General features: G+C 47.9%; 1 protein-coding gene across 1 annotated transcript in view; it reads right to left on the bottom strand.

Annotated features, from left to right (window-relative positions):
- Window positions 1–4,152, bottom strand: part of TMEM132A (transmembrane protein 132A) — a 32,929-nt gene extending 28,777 nt beyond the window's left edge. Inside the window, exon 1 of the mRNA XM_077321118.1 lies at window positions 3,728–4,152. Coding sequence (XP_077177233.1) covers window positions 3,728–3,797 — 70 coding nt within the window. The 5' untranslated portion in view covers window positions 3,798–4,152. The remainder of the gene's footprint in view (window positions 1–3,727) is intronic.
- Between the last annotated feature and the right edge of the window lie 8,886 nt (window positions 4,153–13,038).

Below are 13,038 nucleotides of genomic sequence, written 5' to 3'. Positions count from 1 at the left end.
GAACATGAAAAATGTAACGCTAGGATACAGCAAGTTTCAGTGTGATTGGCAAACCAAGTCCTTGCACAAGCGGTAGCTAGAACTGTGCATGTATAATCCCACCTCAGGGAATTAGAAAGGGCCCCACTACAACAGAATTGTGCCCACCCAGCATTGTAAAGTGCACGTCAACACAGCCACAAAGGAATTCTATAGAAGATACTGGATTCCCTCAGACAAGCAAACTCAGCATGAAGGGACCAAGGGTCCCTGATTGCCATACCCTGTTAGAAATGCTCTGAAGAGAAGGACACCGCTCATAAGAAACAAATGCATTTTGAGTTTTGCTGGACTATTTGGAGGAGGAGGGGACTATATCAGGATGTTGGATTTTGTTTGTGGAGTACCTCAGGGGGCACTACTCTCCCCTACACTTTTCAGCATCTACATCCACCTCTAGCCTAGCTGGTCCGGGACTACGGGCTGGGTTGCCATCAATACCCAGATGACACCCAGCTCTACTTCCTAATGGACGGATGGACGGACTTACCGGACTTACCCCAGAGTCACCTGAAATTCAACCCCTCCAAGACAGAGGTCTTGTGGCTGGGTAGAAGGGGGCAGGATCAGGAAGCACATCTCCCATGCCTGGAGGGGGTGCAATTAACACTGGCACCAGAAGCCAGGAACTTGGGTGTGACCTTTGATGCCTCACTTTCCATGGAGTCTCAGGTCACGAAAGAAGCCCAAATGGTGTTCTTTCATCTGTGTCAAGCATGCCCTCCGAACACTTGGTAACAGTAATCCATGCAACGGTCACTTCTAGACTAGACTACTGTAACTTGCTGTACATGGGCCTACCCTTGGCTCTGACCTGGAAATAGCAGCTGGTACAAAACGCAGCTACAAGGGTCCTCACTGGAACATCGTGGAGGACCCATATTCAGCCAGTGATACGCCATCTGCACTGGTTACCAGGCTGCTTCCAGATCAAGTTTAAGGTTTTGGTTTTAACCTTTAAGGCTATAGTGGCCTGGGTCCTGCTTATCTGCAATACCCTCTGCAGGGCTCTTCGCTCTGTGGGTATGAATTTACTGGTGGTCCTGGACCCCCGCGGACATACGCCTGGCCTCGACCAGAGCCACGGCTTTTTCAGCCCTGGCTCCATCCTGGTGGAATGAGCTCCCGGAAGAGCTAAGGGCCCTGCGGGATTTGTGAGCTTTCCACAGGGCCTGCAAGACAGAGCTCTTCCGCCAGGCATATAGTTGAGCGGCTCCCAGCATTGTCAGCTGTGGATCTCTAGCTGAAACCAAATCAGTCCCAGATAGAGAGTAATAGAGCCTTGCTGAAAGGGGGGAGGGGACTGGGTTATACATCTTGATATTGTGTTTTAATTATCTTTTTACAGGATTTTATTGTATTCATGGATCTTTATAAACCACCATGAGACATTTGAGAGCGGCAGTATATAAAAATAAGTAAGTAAGTAAGTAAAGGCGTTTTTTAACTATTGGGGCAGGACAGTATCTAAAACACAAATGCATCAAACACAGATATGTCTGATCAAATAAAATCATGGGTAAACTGAACAGAAATTACAGGACAATCCCATTTTGGGCTTATACCCGGTGGACACTCTCTTTGCCATAGCCTTGACACAGCCTGTAGAAACTTAGTTCTTCAGCCATCCCTTCCCCTCTACAATATGCCTATGCAGAGCAGCAAACAAATGCCGCCCCTCAGGAGTCCATTAAATGATGAAGCATCCTGCTAGGATCTCTGATCGTACCTCTGGGCTACAGAAGGAGCAGATGGCTGAGAGATACCGTGACATCATTCTCTGCCCCTTCAGATCCCAGAATGGGGTGGGGGGGGGGAGGAAACAAGTGGGTTATTTACAAATCCAGGCTCTCCCTCCCTCAAGGCACGACCTCTGTCACCTCTGCTCCCTTCTCTGCTAATTACAATTTTTTCCTCATCAGTTTCCCACTCATCAGCTTGACAGCCTGATCCTCTACTGTGATGTCCCTAGCTCTTCCCCTCCTCAACAAACAGCCCTAGGGGAAGTCCCATATTCCACAGTCCTTCCATATTCCTTTATTTGCCTCGCATTCTACTGTAAGAACGTCTTTCATAACCCAGCTTTTCTCCAGAGACTCTCCATTAAAATATCAACCAGCTCTGCGACCACAGTGAAAGCCACAAAGGCCCCTCCTCTCCTGCCCCCCACAGCAAATCATAAGAAAAATAACCACCATCCACAAGTTCAGGCATCCCCGCACTTTCCTGCAACCCCCAAGTACTCCCCTTTAACAAATAGACCAGAAGAATTTATTCATTGCTATAAAAATGGCCTGTGTAACATCGAGTTAGTAAGAATCCTTTGCTCCCAACAGCACAGGACATTAGCTTAAGTATTAGTAGAGCGACACTTGCAAATGGAACTGATAGCACAAAATAAGAGTGTGAACCACAAATAACACAAGAAAAATTAAGGAGAATACTACAACCAAAAACACTCATTTAAAAGGAACAGCTCCAGTAGCATTGGTGGGCACAGAAGCTGCAGAGTGGCTTGCTTTACAGAAATATATACCAGAGATGGGACAGTTGCAGGCAAAGGCCTGGTCGTTTGTCTTTTGTCTTCATGCTGTGGCTATTTGAGTGCCTTTCTGGTTAGGAAGCACTGACACTCTCATGCACTGAGGTAGCAGCATTCGGTCAAGTACACATTCTGAGAGGGGTTTGAAAACACCATCAAAATACAAGGCAACATTTTCACCATAATTATTGTCAGAAGTCTCAGAAATGACCCTAAATCTCCAGACCAGGAGGAGCACTTTAGAGAGTCTTAGAGGGCAGCATTTGAGGAATGAGGTGGAATGTGACAAGAATGATACTTAGTCAGAACAGGTAAAGGCAGGACTGAGTGGCAGAGGCTGCACAATTGTATGAGCTTCAGTTCCCCAAGGGAAGCAGTGTCAGCCCTGTGGCCCCTGTCATTTGCAAGTAGCCTGCCCTCCATACTAGGAAGCGCCTGGGTGTGTATCTGTGTGGGGGCAATTCTGTGGGAATTAATCTTGCCCAACTGGGAGGGGGAGGGGGCTTCCCAAGGCTAATTGAATTAGAGCTGCAACAGACCTAGGATGTTTCATTTGCATTACCAGCCAAGCCCTGGGGACAGCGGCTTGCCCCCTGGCTCCAGCAGCAGGGAGGCTCAGAGCAATGACCCAGAAGCTGCAAACTCTGGCTCATGGGTGAGGGGGGATGCTGGCCAGGGCAGAAGGAGCCCGTCCTCTTTTAGCCACTGCAGAAGGATGGTTCAAGGGGGAAGAGCAAGATAGGGTGTCCTAACGAGATCAACACAAGCCTGACCCTAGGGGAAGCCCGCAGGGATATTGGGGGGGGGGGGCGAGGGGTAGGCATCGCTGTCCCGGAGCACCGTGCCTGGGTCAGAGCAAGGGAGCTGCTTCGACCTCCTTCTCCTCGCTCCCCTCTCCTCGACTTGCAGAGGTGTTCGGCGTTTCCATGGAGATCAGGGCAAAACGCATGATAAGATCCCGTCGTTTTCCAAACCGTGTGTGTGTGTGTGTGTGTGTGTGTGTGCGGGGGGGGGGATTCCCGACGGGGAAAGTCCGAGCGATGCCCCTGTGAGCTGCTCCCCCTGGAACGAAGCGCGAGGGACCCGTAGATCCGGTTCGCCCGCCTCCCCTCCGGCCAACCCGCCCTCCCTCCCTCCCTCCCTCACCTTCGGGAGCGCGCAGGGCCAAAGCGGCGACGGTGAGCAGGAGCCAGGGGCCAGCGCCGCGCGCCCCCATCCTCGCGGACCCTCCTGGCGACTGGGGCGCCCACTTCCGTTCAAATCCCCCCGCTCCGGGCTGCGGCACGCATGTCCACGCCAGCCCGACCTGGCCCGGCTGCAGCCACCGCGCTCAGGCGAGCGATCCGCGCAGCCGCCCGTGCGCTGCCCAGCCGCGCATCTCTCGCCGGGCCGCCGCCGCCGCCGGGCTGCTCAGACAATAGAGAGAGGCAGGCAGGGGGAGGGGACCGGTGCACATGGGAGCAGCGCCCGCACGCCCGCCGCGTCGCTGGGTCCTAAAGAGCCCCGCGGCACCCCGGCGACCCAGTGCCCTACTAGCCGCGCCGCCGCAGGGCGGGCGGCCAGGCAGGCAGGAGAGGCAGGACTCCGGCGCCTCGGACCAGGGCGGGGCCGAGGAGGAAGGGGGCGGGGAGAGGGAGAAGGCCGAGCAGAACTGGGGGGGAGGGAGAGAGGCAAGGAAAGAAAAAGCCGCTGGTTGCTAAACAGGGGCGCGCAGATGATATTGGCCGAGGGGATCTCGTAGGGAAGTGTTCACACACACACACGTGGCTTTTTCTTTAAAGGAAACCAAGCAGAACGCCCACCCACTTTAAATTGCTGCGTACGGCAGAGACCGCGGCAAGAGTTTTCTCCCATTCGTTTTCTCTTGCGGGGAACACCTCTGGCCATTACATGTATTTGTGGTCAAGATCCTGAACCCACTTTCCCGTGAGTAAAGCCCCATTGCAGAGACATGAGCATCGGACTCCGAGTAGACTCAAGCTGTTCGATCGCATGCGAGCAGCAACCAGGGCCCGCTGCAAGGCAGAGTGCGGGCGCTTCACATCTGGGTTTCTGTGGGGCATTTCACCAGCGTTCACATTCTAGCTTCCACGCGATTCTCATCTCACGTAAACATAATCCTCTTGCTGACTTTGATCAACACTTGCTTTACAATGTTTGAAGCTATATGAGAGAACCACAGTGGGGATGCCCAGCCCACACGAGTTGGAAGCGTTTGGGTCGCTTATGCAGTCTCTGAACGCTGACAGATGGCTGCAAATTTAAGGGGCAAAGCCTACTGAAGGTAAGAGTGTTTTTCCTCAGCCTAGTCAAATACCAATTTAAGCAGACCTATGCCGACTCAAAACAATCTGGATTTTAATTTGATTAGATCTGACCTCAAATCTTCCAACTGGCACCCACCCTCCCTGGAATTTCTTTCATGGGATTCCAAAATGCACTCTCCTCGTGAAATTAGTCTCTCTGTGAGATTGCTTCCACATAGCTGATTCTTCCCAGCAATGACAGCTGTAAATAGGACATAAGGGCAAAAAGGCTTCACAATGCCCACTAGGGCAGGGATGGGGGCTACTGTTATTTTGGAATCACTGTTGCAGTGATTAGCACAGACAGGGTCAGGTCAAGTTTTTTTATGGCTTGAGGTGAATTAAAACTTTGCTTCCACCCGAGCTTTGTTGTATGCAGAGCAGCATAAGAATAGCACATGACGCAGACAAAACAAGGACACTATTTTCCTTTCACTTTTGTCATTCGCGTCTTAGTTTCCCAGTGGTTTACAATGACACATGCCATAGGCAGCCAGAGGAGATTGGAATGCTCTTGATAACATCACCCTGGAACATGAATCAGCCAGCAAGCTGCTCCAGCAGGCCTTTCCCAAAAGTGCAGACAGGACTCTCTCCAGGACATTTATGCAGCTGAGGCAAGCAGCCCTGAGTTTTGGAACCCCAAACAACTGCTGAAGTAGTCTCCAAACCTGAGAATTGCAAAAAGTACTTCCTGGAGGAGCCCTGGGTGCAATCAGAATGTTGTTGTTATGTGCGAAGTCGTGTCCGACCCATCGTGACCCCATGGACAATGATCCTCCAGGCCTTCCTGTCCTCTACCATTCCCCGAAGTCCCTTTAAGTTTGCAATCAGAATAGATCCTGAATATCTAGAAGATTGGACTCTAGTCTGCGGAAATTTATTTTTCATTTATTTTTCAATCATTTACTTCAGTTGTTCTCCACCTTTCTTCCAATGGGGACCAAAAGCTGGATCACTGGATCTCCCTGCTTACAAAAGTGGGACTAACAGATAATGAGGGCTCACTTTGTGCTGGAGTTCACCAGGGTTTGACCTTGGAGAATGAGTTCAGTACCAGAGCTGAGTCCTGCAACATGTGATGCCACAATGAAAATAATTAGGCGTTTGTGTAAAATGCTTCACCTGCACCAGTCCTTGTCATTAAGGGTGAAGGTGTTTAAGAGGAAAGGATTTCCAGAGCAGACTTCAGATTCTGAAGAATGAGCACTGCAGCCAATTTTCACATGGCCATCCAGTGTACCTGAAGCTAGCTGTGGATGCAGCTCCTTCATATAGTTTGCTGTCCTCCTAGTAAAAATGGCTCATCTAGCTGTTATGCATAGAGGGAATCAGTATATTTTCAGGATTATCAGTTCTGCCAATTTACACAACCATTGTAGTATTGTGAACAACTGGAGGAGCCACACTTGCTGAAAATATTGCCTTCAGGATCAAATCCTGTGGCATTGATATTGTGCATCACCAGGGGCTGCATTTCAAGCTTCCTGGGTTGCGTTTTCTATATGTTCCTGCCTTTTATACCGACTTTCATTGGATTGTGTTGAGACAGAAGCTGGTTTTCTACCTCAAAGGCAGGCATTCTGTGCATGCTCAAAATTATTTGCCGTTAGGGTCTTTCTTTGGAACTTAAACCGTTGTTTCCCTCAAGGCAAAGGCATTCACTTGGTGCTCTATGCTGACACTTTCCCTAAATCAAAAATTAGCCACCCGAGGTAAGAGGATAATGAGAGATAAACAGATCGATGTAGATAAAAAGCCACGGAGGAGCTTTCAGCCATCTTGGTGGTGCTGCAGACAGGCTGTGTTACAGCCTGCCAGGAATTCTCAGGCACCTGATTCACCTCCCCCTTGGATTATCATCTGCTCCAGGTGTTCACAGCCAACATACAAGCTCCATCATGCTTGGGCCTGGAAAATCAGACAAATATGCCTCTGCACCTAGCCAGAAGCACCACCAGAGTGATTACTGTATGCATGGAAAGACAGGTATTGTCTCCCTACAGGCAGAGTAGGAGCACCCACTGAGTTCACATCTTTGGAGATGGGTGGTCACCCTGTTCTCTCTACAGGAGCTGCAGTCAAAACAGAAACAAAGCTGCAGACATGACTGGGCTGCTGATTTGTGTTGTCTAAAGATCAGTTGTAATTCACGGAGCTCTCCAGGCCCCACCTGGAGGCTGGCAACCTATCTTGGGATATTTATTTATTTGTTTGTTTTAATATACTGTCCCTCCCTGCACACAGGCTTGGACAGTTCACAACATGGGTTACACGTACATCATCTACAAATTCAGGGTCAAAAACATTATTAAAAACGTATGGGGCTCCCTTATATTGGCTCGATTCATTGATGTGCCTCCTGGTCTGTTTCCCAGACAGCATGCTCTTTTAATCAGGTTTGTTCTTGGTGGAGAAAAACCCAGAGATGGAGGGAGGGAGATCCACAGATTTTATTGGGTGCTACTTGGTTCTAGCCTCAGCTGAAGGCCTGGTGGAAGAGCAACATTCCGCAGAACATGGGTAGTTCCATCAGGGGCCGGGTCTCAACTGTCAGCTCGCTCCACCAGGCTTGGACCATGGCTGAAAAGACCCTGGCCCTGGTTGAGGCCAGATGTACTTCCTTCAGGCCAGGGACCACCAATATGCTGGTATTTGAAGATCTTTAAAGTTCTTCTGTGGGCAGCCTGGGAGAGGTGATCCTTTAGGTATGCAGGGCCCAGACTGCATATGGCCTTGAAGGTTAAAACCAACACCTCAAACTTGATCTGGAAGTCAGCCGGCAACTATATGCAGCTTTAGGAGGGCAAGTCATATATGAACTCTCCATGGTGTGAGGACCAGCTGCAGTTTCTGGGTCAAGGTTAAGGTTAGACCCACATAGACCAAGTTAAAGTAATCTAACCTGGAGGTGACCATTGCATGGATAACTGTGGTTAGGTTTTCTGGGATCTGGTAGGGTGCTGGTAGCTTTGCCTGAAAAAAATGGAAAAACACCTGGTGTGCTACCTTCATGAACTGAGCCTCTAAGGAGGCATTAAAGATCACTTCCAAGTTTCTGACGGAACTCACTGCATGTGGAGACAAGACTTAAGTCTCCTGTCATTTTTCTGACCTGAAGCAGATGCAAGGGATGCTATTTGCTCTGCTGGATAGACTAAATTTCTTTTCCCTGCATGCCATTGTCCCGATCCAAATCAGGCCCCTTTAAGGCTGCCAGTGGGGGATGCAGGGGTATGGTTGTCATATCCAAGTTGGGAAACTCCTTAAGATTTGGGAATGGAGGACAGGGACCTCAGTGGGGTTCAAGGCCATAGAGTCTGCCCTCCATTTTCTCCAGGGGAACTGATCTCTGTATTCTGGAGATAAGCTGTAATTCTTGGGGATCCCTAGGCTCCACCTGAAGGCTGGCATCACTAGGCCCATGGGCCTGGGAACCAAGTTCCAAGCATGAAACTCCAAGAACATTTCTATTAACCAGACCTGTGGATGAATCCAGGAAAAGTATAACATGCTGCTGGTCCCTAAGCTAGCATCATCAGTGCGCCGGCCCCAGAGTCAGTAGGACAAATGTTTATAGATTCAAACATCACCTGCTATGCATAGGTTAACAGAAGCATGAAGACCATGTGGCATATGTACTGAATCAACAGCTTCAAATCAAGAAATCAGGAAAATCTCCAAGCCTCCCACAACCTCTATGTAATCCACCTTTTTGGTTCCTCTATGTACTCCACCTTTTTGGTTCTTCTGACATGCATCTCATTAATAGTTCTCAGTTAGTTGGTTCATCTGAGGATGTAGAGTGAAGGAGTCAATGACTGAGTTAGGAAATCCCTGGTTCAGGTCTCACCCCAGCCTTGAACTCACTAAATGGGCCTTTGCCATCTGGGGTAATATTATTAACCTGCTGCAAGGGTTGCTGTAAGGATTACTGAGATAATGCACTCAGAACACTTGAAATGTGCCATATAAATGCTAAGTATGATTATTTCTCAAAACATAATTTCTAGGCAGGCTTCTGTTCAAAATTCCAGACGGGTAAGTGAATTGCAATATCTAAATGGAAGGAACTCTTTTGGGTTGTGCTACGTCCGCTGTCATTTGCTTATCAAACCACACAGATGGGTGGCGGTGCGGAGGCAGCAGCTGTCTTGAATCTGCTGGTTGGCTCACCTGCTACTGCGCAGCGAGCCCATGCACTTGTTTAATGAATGGAGTTGCCATATCAAAGCCCCACCAACCCAGGCAGTATAATTGACATTCCATGTGATTTATTTATGAAAATTAACTGTATGGCTGCACTTCATGCACATGCTAAATTATCTTCCTTCATTTGTGCTATTTCCAGCAGATGTTTTCTCTCTCTGGGCCAACCACATACAGGGAGGAAGGAGAGGAAGAACGGGCAGTGGAAGCTATTATCTGGCCCCTTTTCAATGCCAAGGTAGATAAGATTTGGGTTCCTTATCCTTCCAGAAGCATAGCAGTGCAGCTCACAGCTCTCTTCTTGGGTCCCGCTTTCATTCCTTCTACATCCGCTTGAAGCTGGCAGAATGTAACACTATTCCAATGGTTAAAACATTGTGGAAGGGCCATCTGACACAGGCTCCGCACTTTTAATAGAGATCCAAGCAAGCTTAAGCCTATGGATTCCAGCAGGCCTAAGCATTCTTGACGGTGCATTGAATTGTGGCCACAGTAAAAAAAACAAAAACAAACTAAAGCAGAGACTGCCAAGGCAGTACTTTTGAGGATCTAAATAAAAATGAAGTCAGTCAGAAATGACCAGAAAAAGGCTGATCCACAAACATCAAATGGAGATGAATAAAAATCCAGAGGTGGGAAATCTTTTCTCATGCAGCATACAGTTGCCAGCTCTGGACTGGGAATTATCTAGAGATTTTGGAGATGGAGCCTGAGGAGGGTGTGGTTTGGGGAGGGGAAGGACCTAGATGGGATACAAAGTGGCCATTTCCCCCCTGTGGCCTGGAAATCAGTTGCAATCCCAGGAGATATCCAGTCACCACCTGGAAGTTGGCAACCCTAAAACAGCCACAAAGATGCTGCAAGCAAGCAGAAATTTGAGAAAGCAATCTGGTGGTTGTCTCCTGGCCTCAAATGCTTGGGATTCTTGGGGTTTCTCTCCCAGACAGGCCAGAGAGCCTCGTTCAAGTAGCTCCGGTAGCACAACTCGGGGAACTATCCCTTCAGAGAGCATGGAAGTGGGACACTGCAGTTGTCCCTGTTGGGTCTGTTAAAGATACAGCCTGGAGAAAGACAACAGCTTCTTCAGAGAGCTGGTGGAAGTGTGGTAGAACTCTTCCATGCGAGTTCTCCTGTCAGCTCTCTCTCCCATCTTGGCAGGGGTTTGTTCTGCTTCAGAAACCGGCAAAATGTGTTGGAACAGAGATGATGGTGTGGCAAAGCAAAACAAGTTACATACATGACACATTACCTTCAATCCCCATCCAAGTTGACTGTTGACCTGCAGCTACAGAGAGGGGGGGGAGGGGAGGGAGGACAACATGCCTGAAAAAGGAGGAAATGGAAAATGCATCCATGGGAGTGCAGTTCATGCACATGTGCACATGTCTTGGGTCCTAAGAGATCTGACAAAGAGGTTTGGAAGGCTCTTCCTGCACACTCCAAAGGTTGGGCCCTCTGTCATAGTGAGGTGCCAAAATAAATGAGCTGACTGGAAGGCTTCCAGCCACTCCTGAATGTCAGAAATAATTCCCTTCAGATCCAGAACATTGCTGTTAGTAATGTTTCTGGCAATATGTGAATAAGGAAACCACCCACAACAAGGGAGAGGTCTTGATATACTTGGTGACAAAGGCCTTTAAAACTGAACTATAAAGTTGGAAAAATAGAAACTCAGGAAAAGCTACAGTATTTGCTGGTGTATAAGAATATTTTCCCCCCTGAAAAACATGCCTCCAAGTGGGGGGGTCGTCTTATACGCTGGGTGCACTTCAGTTGGGATAGACAGAGCTGCCCATAGTGGCCCATAGTACTGTATCTTGAGTGGAAATGTTGGGGGGTCATCTTATACGCCCAGTCATCTTATACGCCGGCAAATACGGTAAATATACACAAGAAGGGATGGAATGTTGAGATCAGGAGACTGACAGAGGCAGGGCTTACTGGAATAATCTTAAAAAACTGCAGTGTCACAGCATCATAAGACACTCTAGTCTAGGCCTTGCACATAACTCTATGGTAACTGTCATAGAGGTTTACAAGTGAGTATTGTTCAAGTCAGATCTTAGATGTGAGACCAACACGATCCTTTGGCAAACCTAGGTGAACACTCAGGGCACAGATTTGGAGGTGTGCCAAATAAGTGGGGGAGTCTCCTCTTTTCCTTACGTCTTGCTGATTAAGGGAAGCCACTGCCCACCTTCCATCTTTCTTTCACTTCCTCCTAGCCCTACTCAAGCACCAGCTGCCACGATCACCCAGTTTCCCTAGTGGGTAGAGCTGTGGCTGCTGCCTTTGGCCACCACTGCTAATGCTGTAACCCCAACAGACAGATTGGCCATGCTAATTCCAAACACTCACACTACAGTGGTGTCTTGAAGGTAAGCTTGGCATAAGCTGGCATTGAGCCTTGTCTCCCGTGGCTGCCACAAGGGGACTCTTGAGGAACTTTATGTGTGTGTGTGTGTTTTTTTTACATTGTTCATTTTGTGTGCCCAGTAAACAAAAAGTCAATTCTCCTTCACTCCTTACTTTTCTCTCTATCAAATGGGGGAGGGCAAAGGTATAGTTTGCCTCGGGACCCCAAAACTGTGGGTTGACTCTGTTTGGATTGCAAATATGTATTCTGTAATGGCAGCCTGTAATGGCAGACCCCAGGCTGGTAGTTCCCAGGGAGAGGGAGAAAGAGACGGGGAGCCTGCCGTTTGCTTTTGCTCTCAGGGCTGCACTGTGCAGCCTGCCTGCTATTACAGAACAAGACCTGTCTAAGTCCCACTCAGGACATGGTGCGTCTGAGAGGCTATATTGAGCCTGGCATGAGCTACAGCAAATTATAAATATATAAATCTAAATAAATCTAAATAAATAAATCTAAATCTAAATAAATAAAATAAATAAATTCACTGCAGTGCATTTAGATCAGAGAGGAGAGGAAGTGATAGCAGGACAGGAGAAGATACCCAGAGAGATGTGTTGAGACTCGCCTTGCGGACTGAGCACAAGGGGGCAGTGTTTACACAGTGAAGAGATTGTGTGGACATGTGAAAAAGAGCAAAAAAGAGCACAGCAGAGAGAGGATTAAAATATAAGCATCTTTGAAGATCAGAGCATCCTGACCATTATATCTCCCCCCCCCCCCCCGAGGACTGGATAGCTCATATGAGTGGCAGTAGGATATAGGGGATAGACAGCTTTTATCTCTGTATTGCTAGTTTAAATCAATATTTGGAGTAATTTGTATCTTTAGCACATTCTTTTAAAGCTTTCATTTCACAGTTGCAACCCTACTGAAAATGAAAATCAGGAGGTAGCTGTTAAATTCTTCTGTTTCTCAACAGTTGCTTATTTAAGATTCACAAATTTCATATTATGGTATTGGCTGACTGCCATCGCATAGTATTTTCCTTTGATGGATGAGAGGAGTGTGATGTCATCTAAAATTAACAATTACAACTTAAATATCCAACATATAAAAATTATTAGATTTATTTTCTCATACAAAATTCTAACATATATGTCTTGGGGAACATGCAAGATCAGTTAGTATACTTAACATTTGTATGAATTGAAACAACTCTTCAACAATCATCTACACACGAGAACAAGCCAAAATCCACTTAAGGCCACCAAGTGAAGATCAGCTTCTGTCTAATGAATGACCCCCAGGGCCATTTACAGCCATGTGTCTTGAAATCCCTAAGGATTTCCTCTATTTATTCCAAAATAACACTGTCTGTCTAGAGAGCTCCAGCAGCAATGTGGGGGCATAACTAGCACCTTCCTGCCAGTGCAAAGACCTGACCCCCATTTGACACAACCACCAACTTAGCAATAGATCTTCCAAAGAGGAAATCTTTGCAGGCAGAGCCAGGGTTATAGCAAGCAGTCTGTCTTCTGTGTACCATGATAATGCTGCTTATAGTACAGGTTCAGAAGTACCATTTG

This window comes from Paroedura picta, chromosome 2, assembly GCF_049243985.1.
Source record: "Paroedura picta isolate Pp20150507F chromosome 2, Ppicta_v3.0, whole genome shotgun sequence".
NCBI classification, from domain to species: domain Eukaryota; kingdom Metazoa; phylum Chordata; class Lepidosauria; order Squamata; family Gekkonidae; genus Paroedura; species Paroedura picta.
This window is presented reverse-complemented; position numbering and strand designations above follow the sequence as displayed.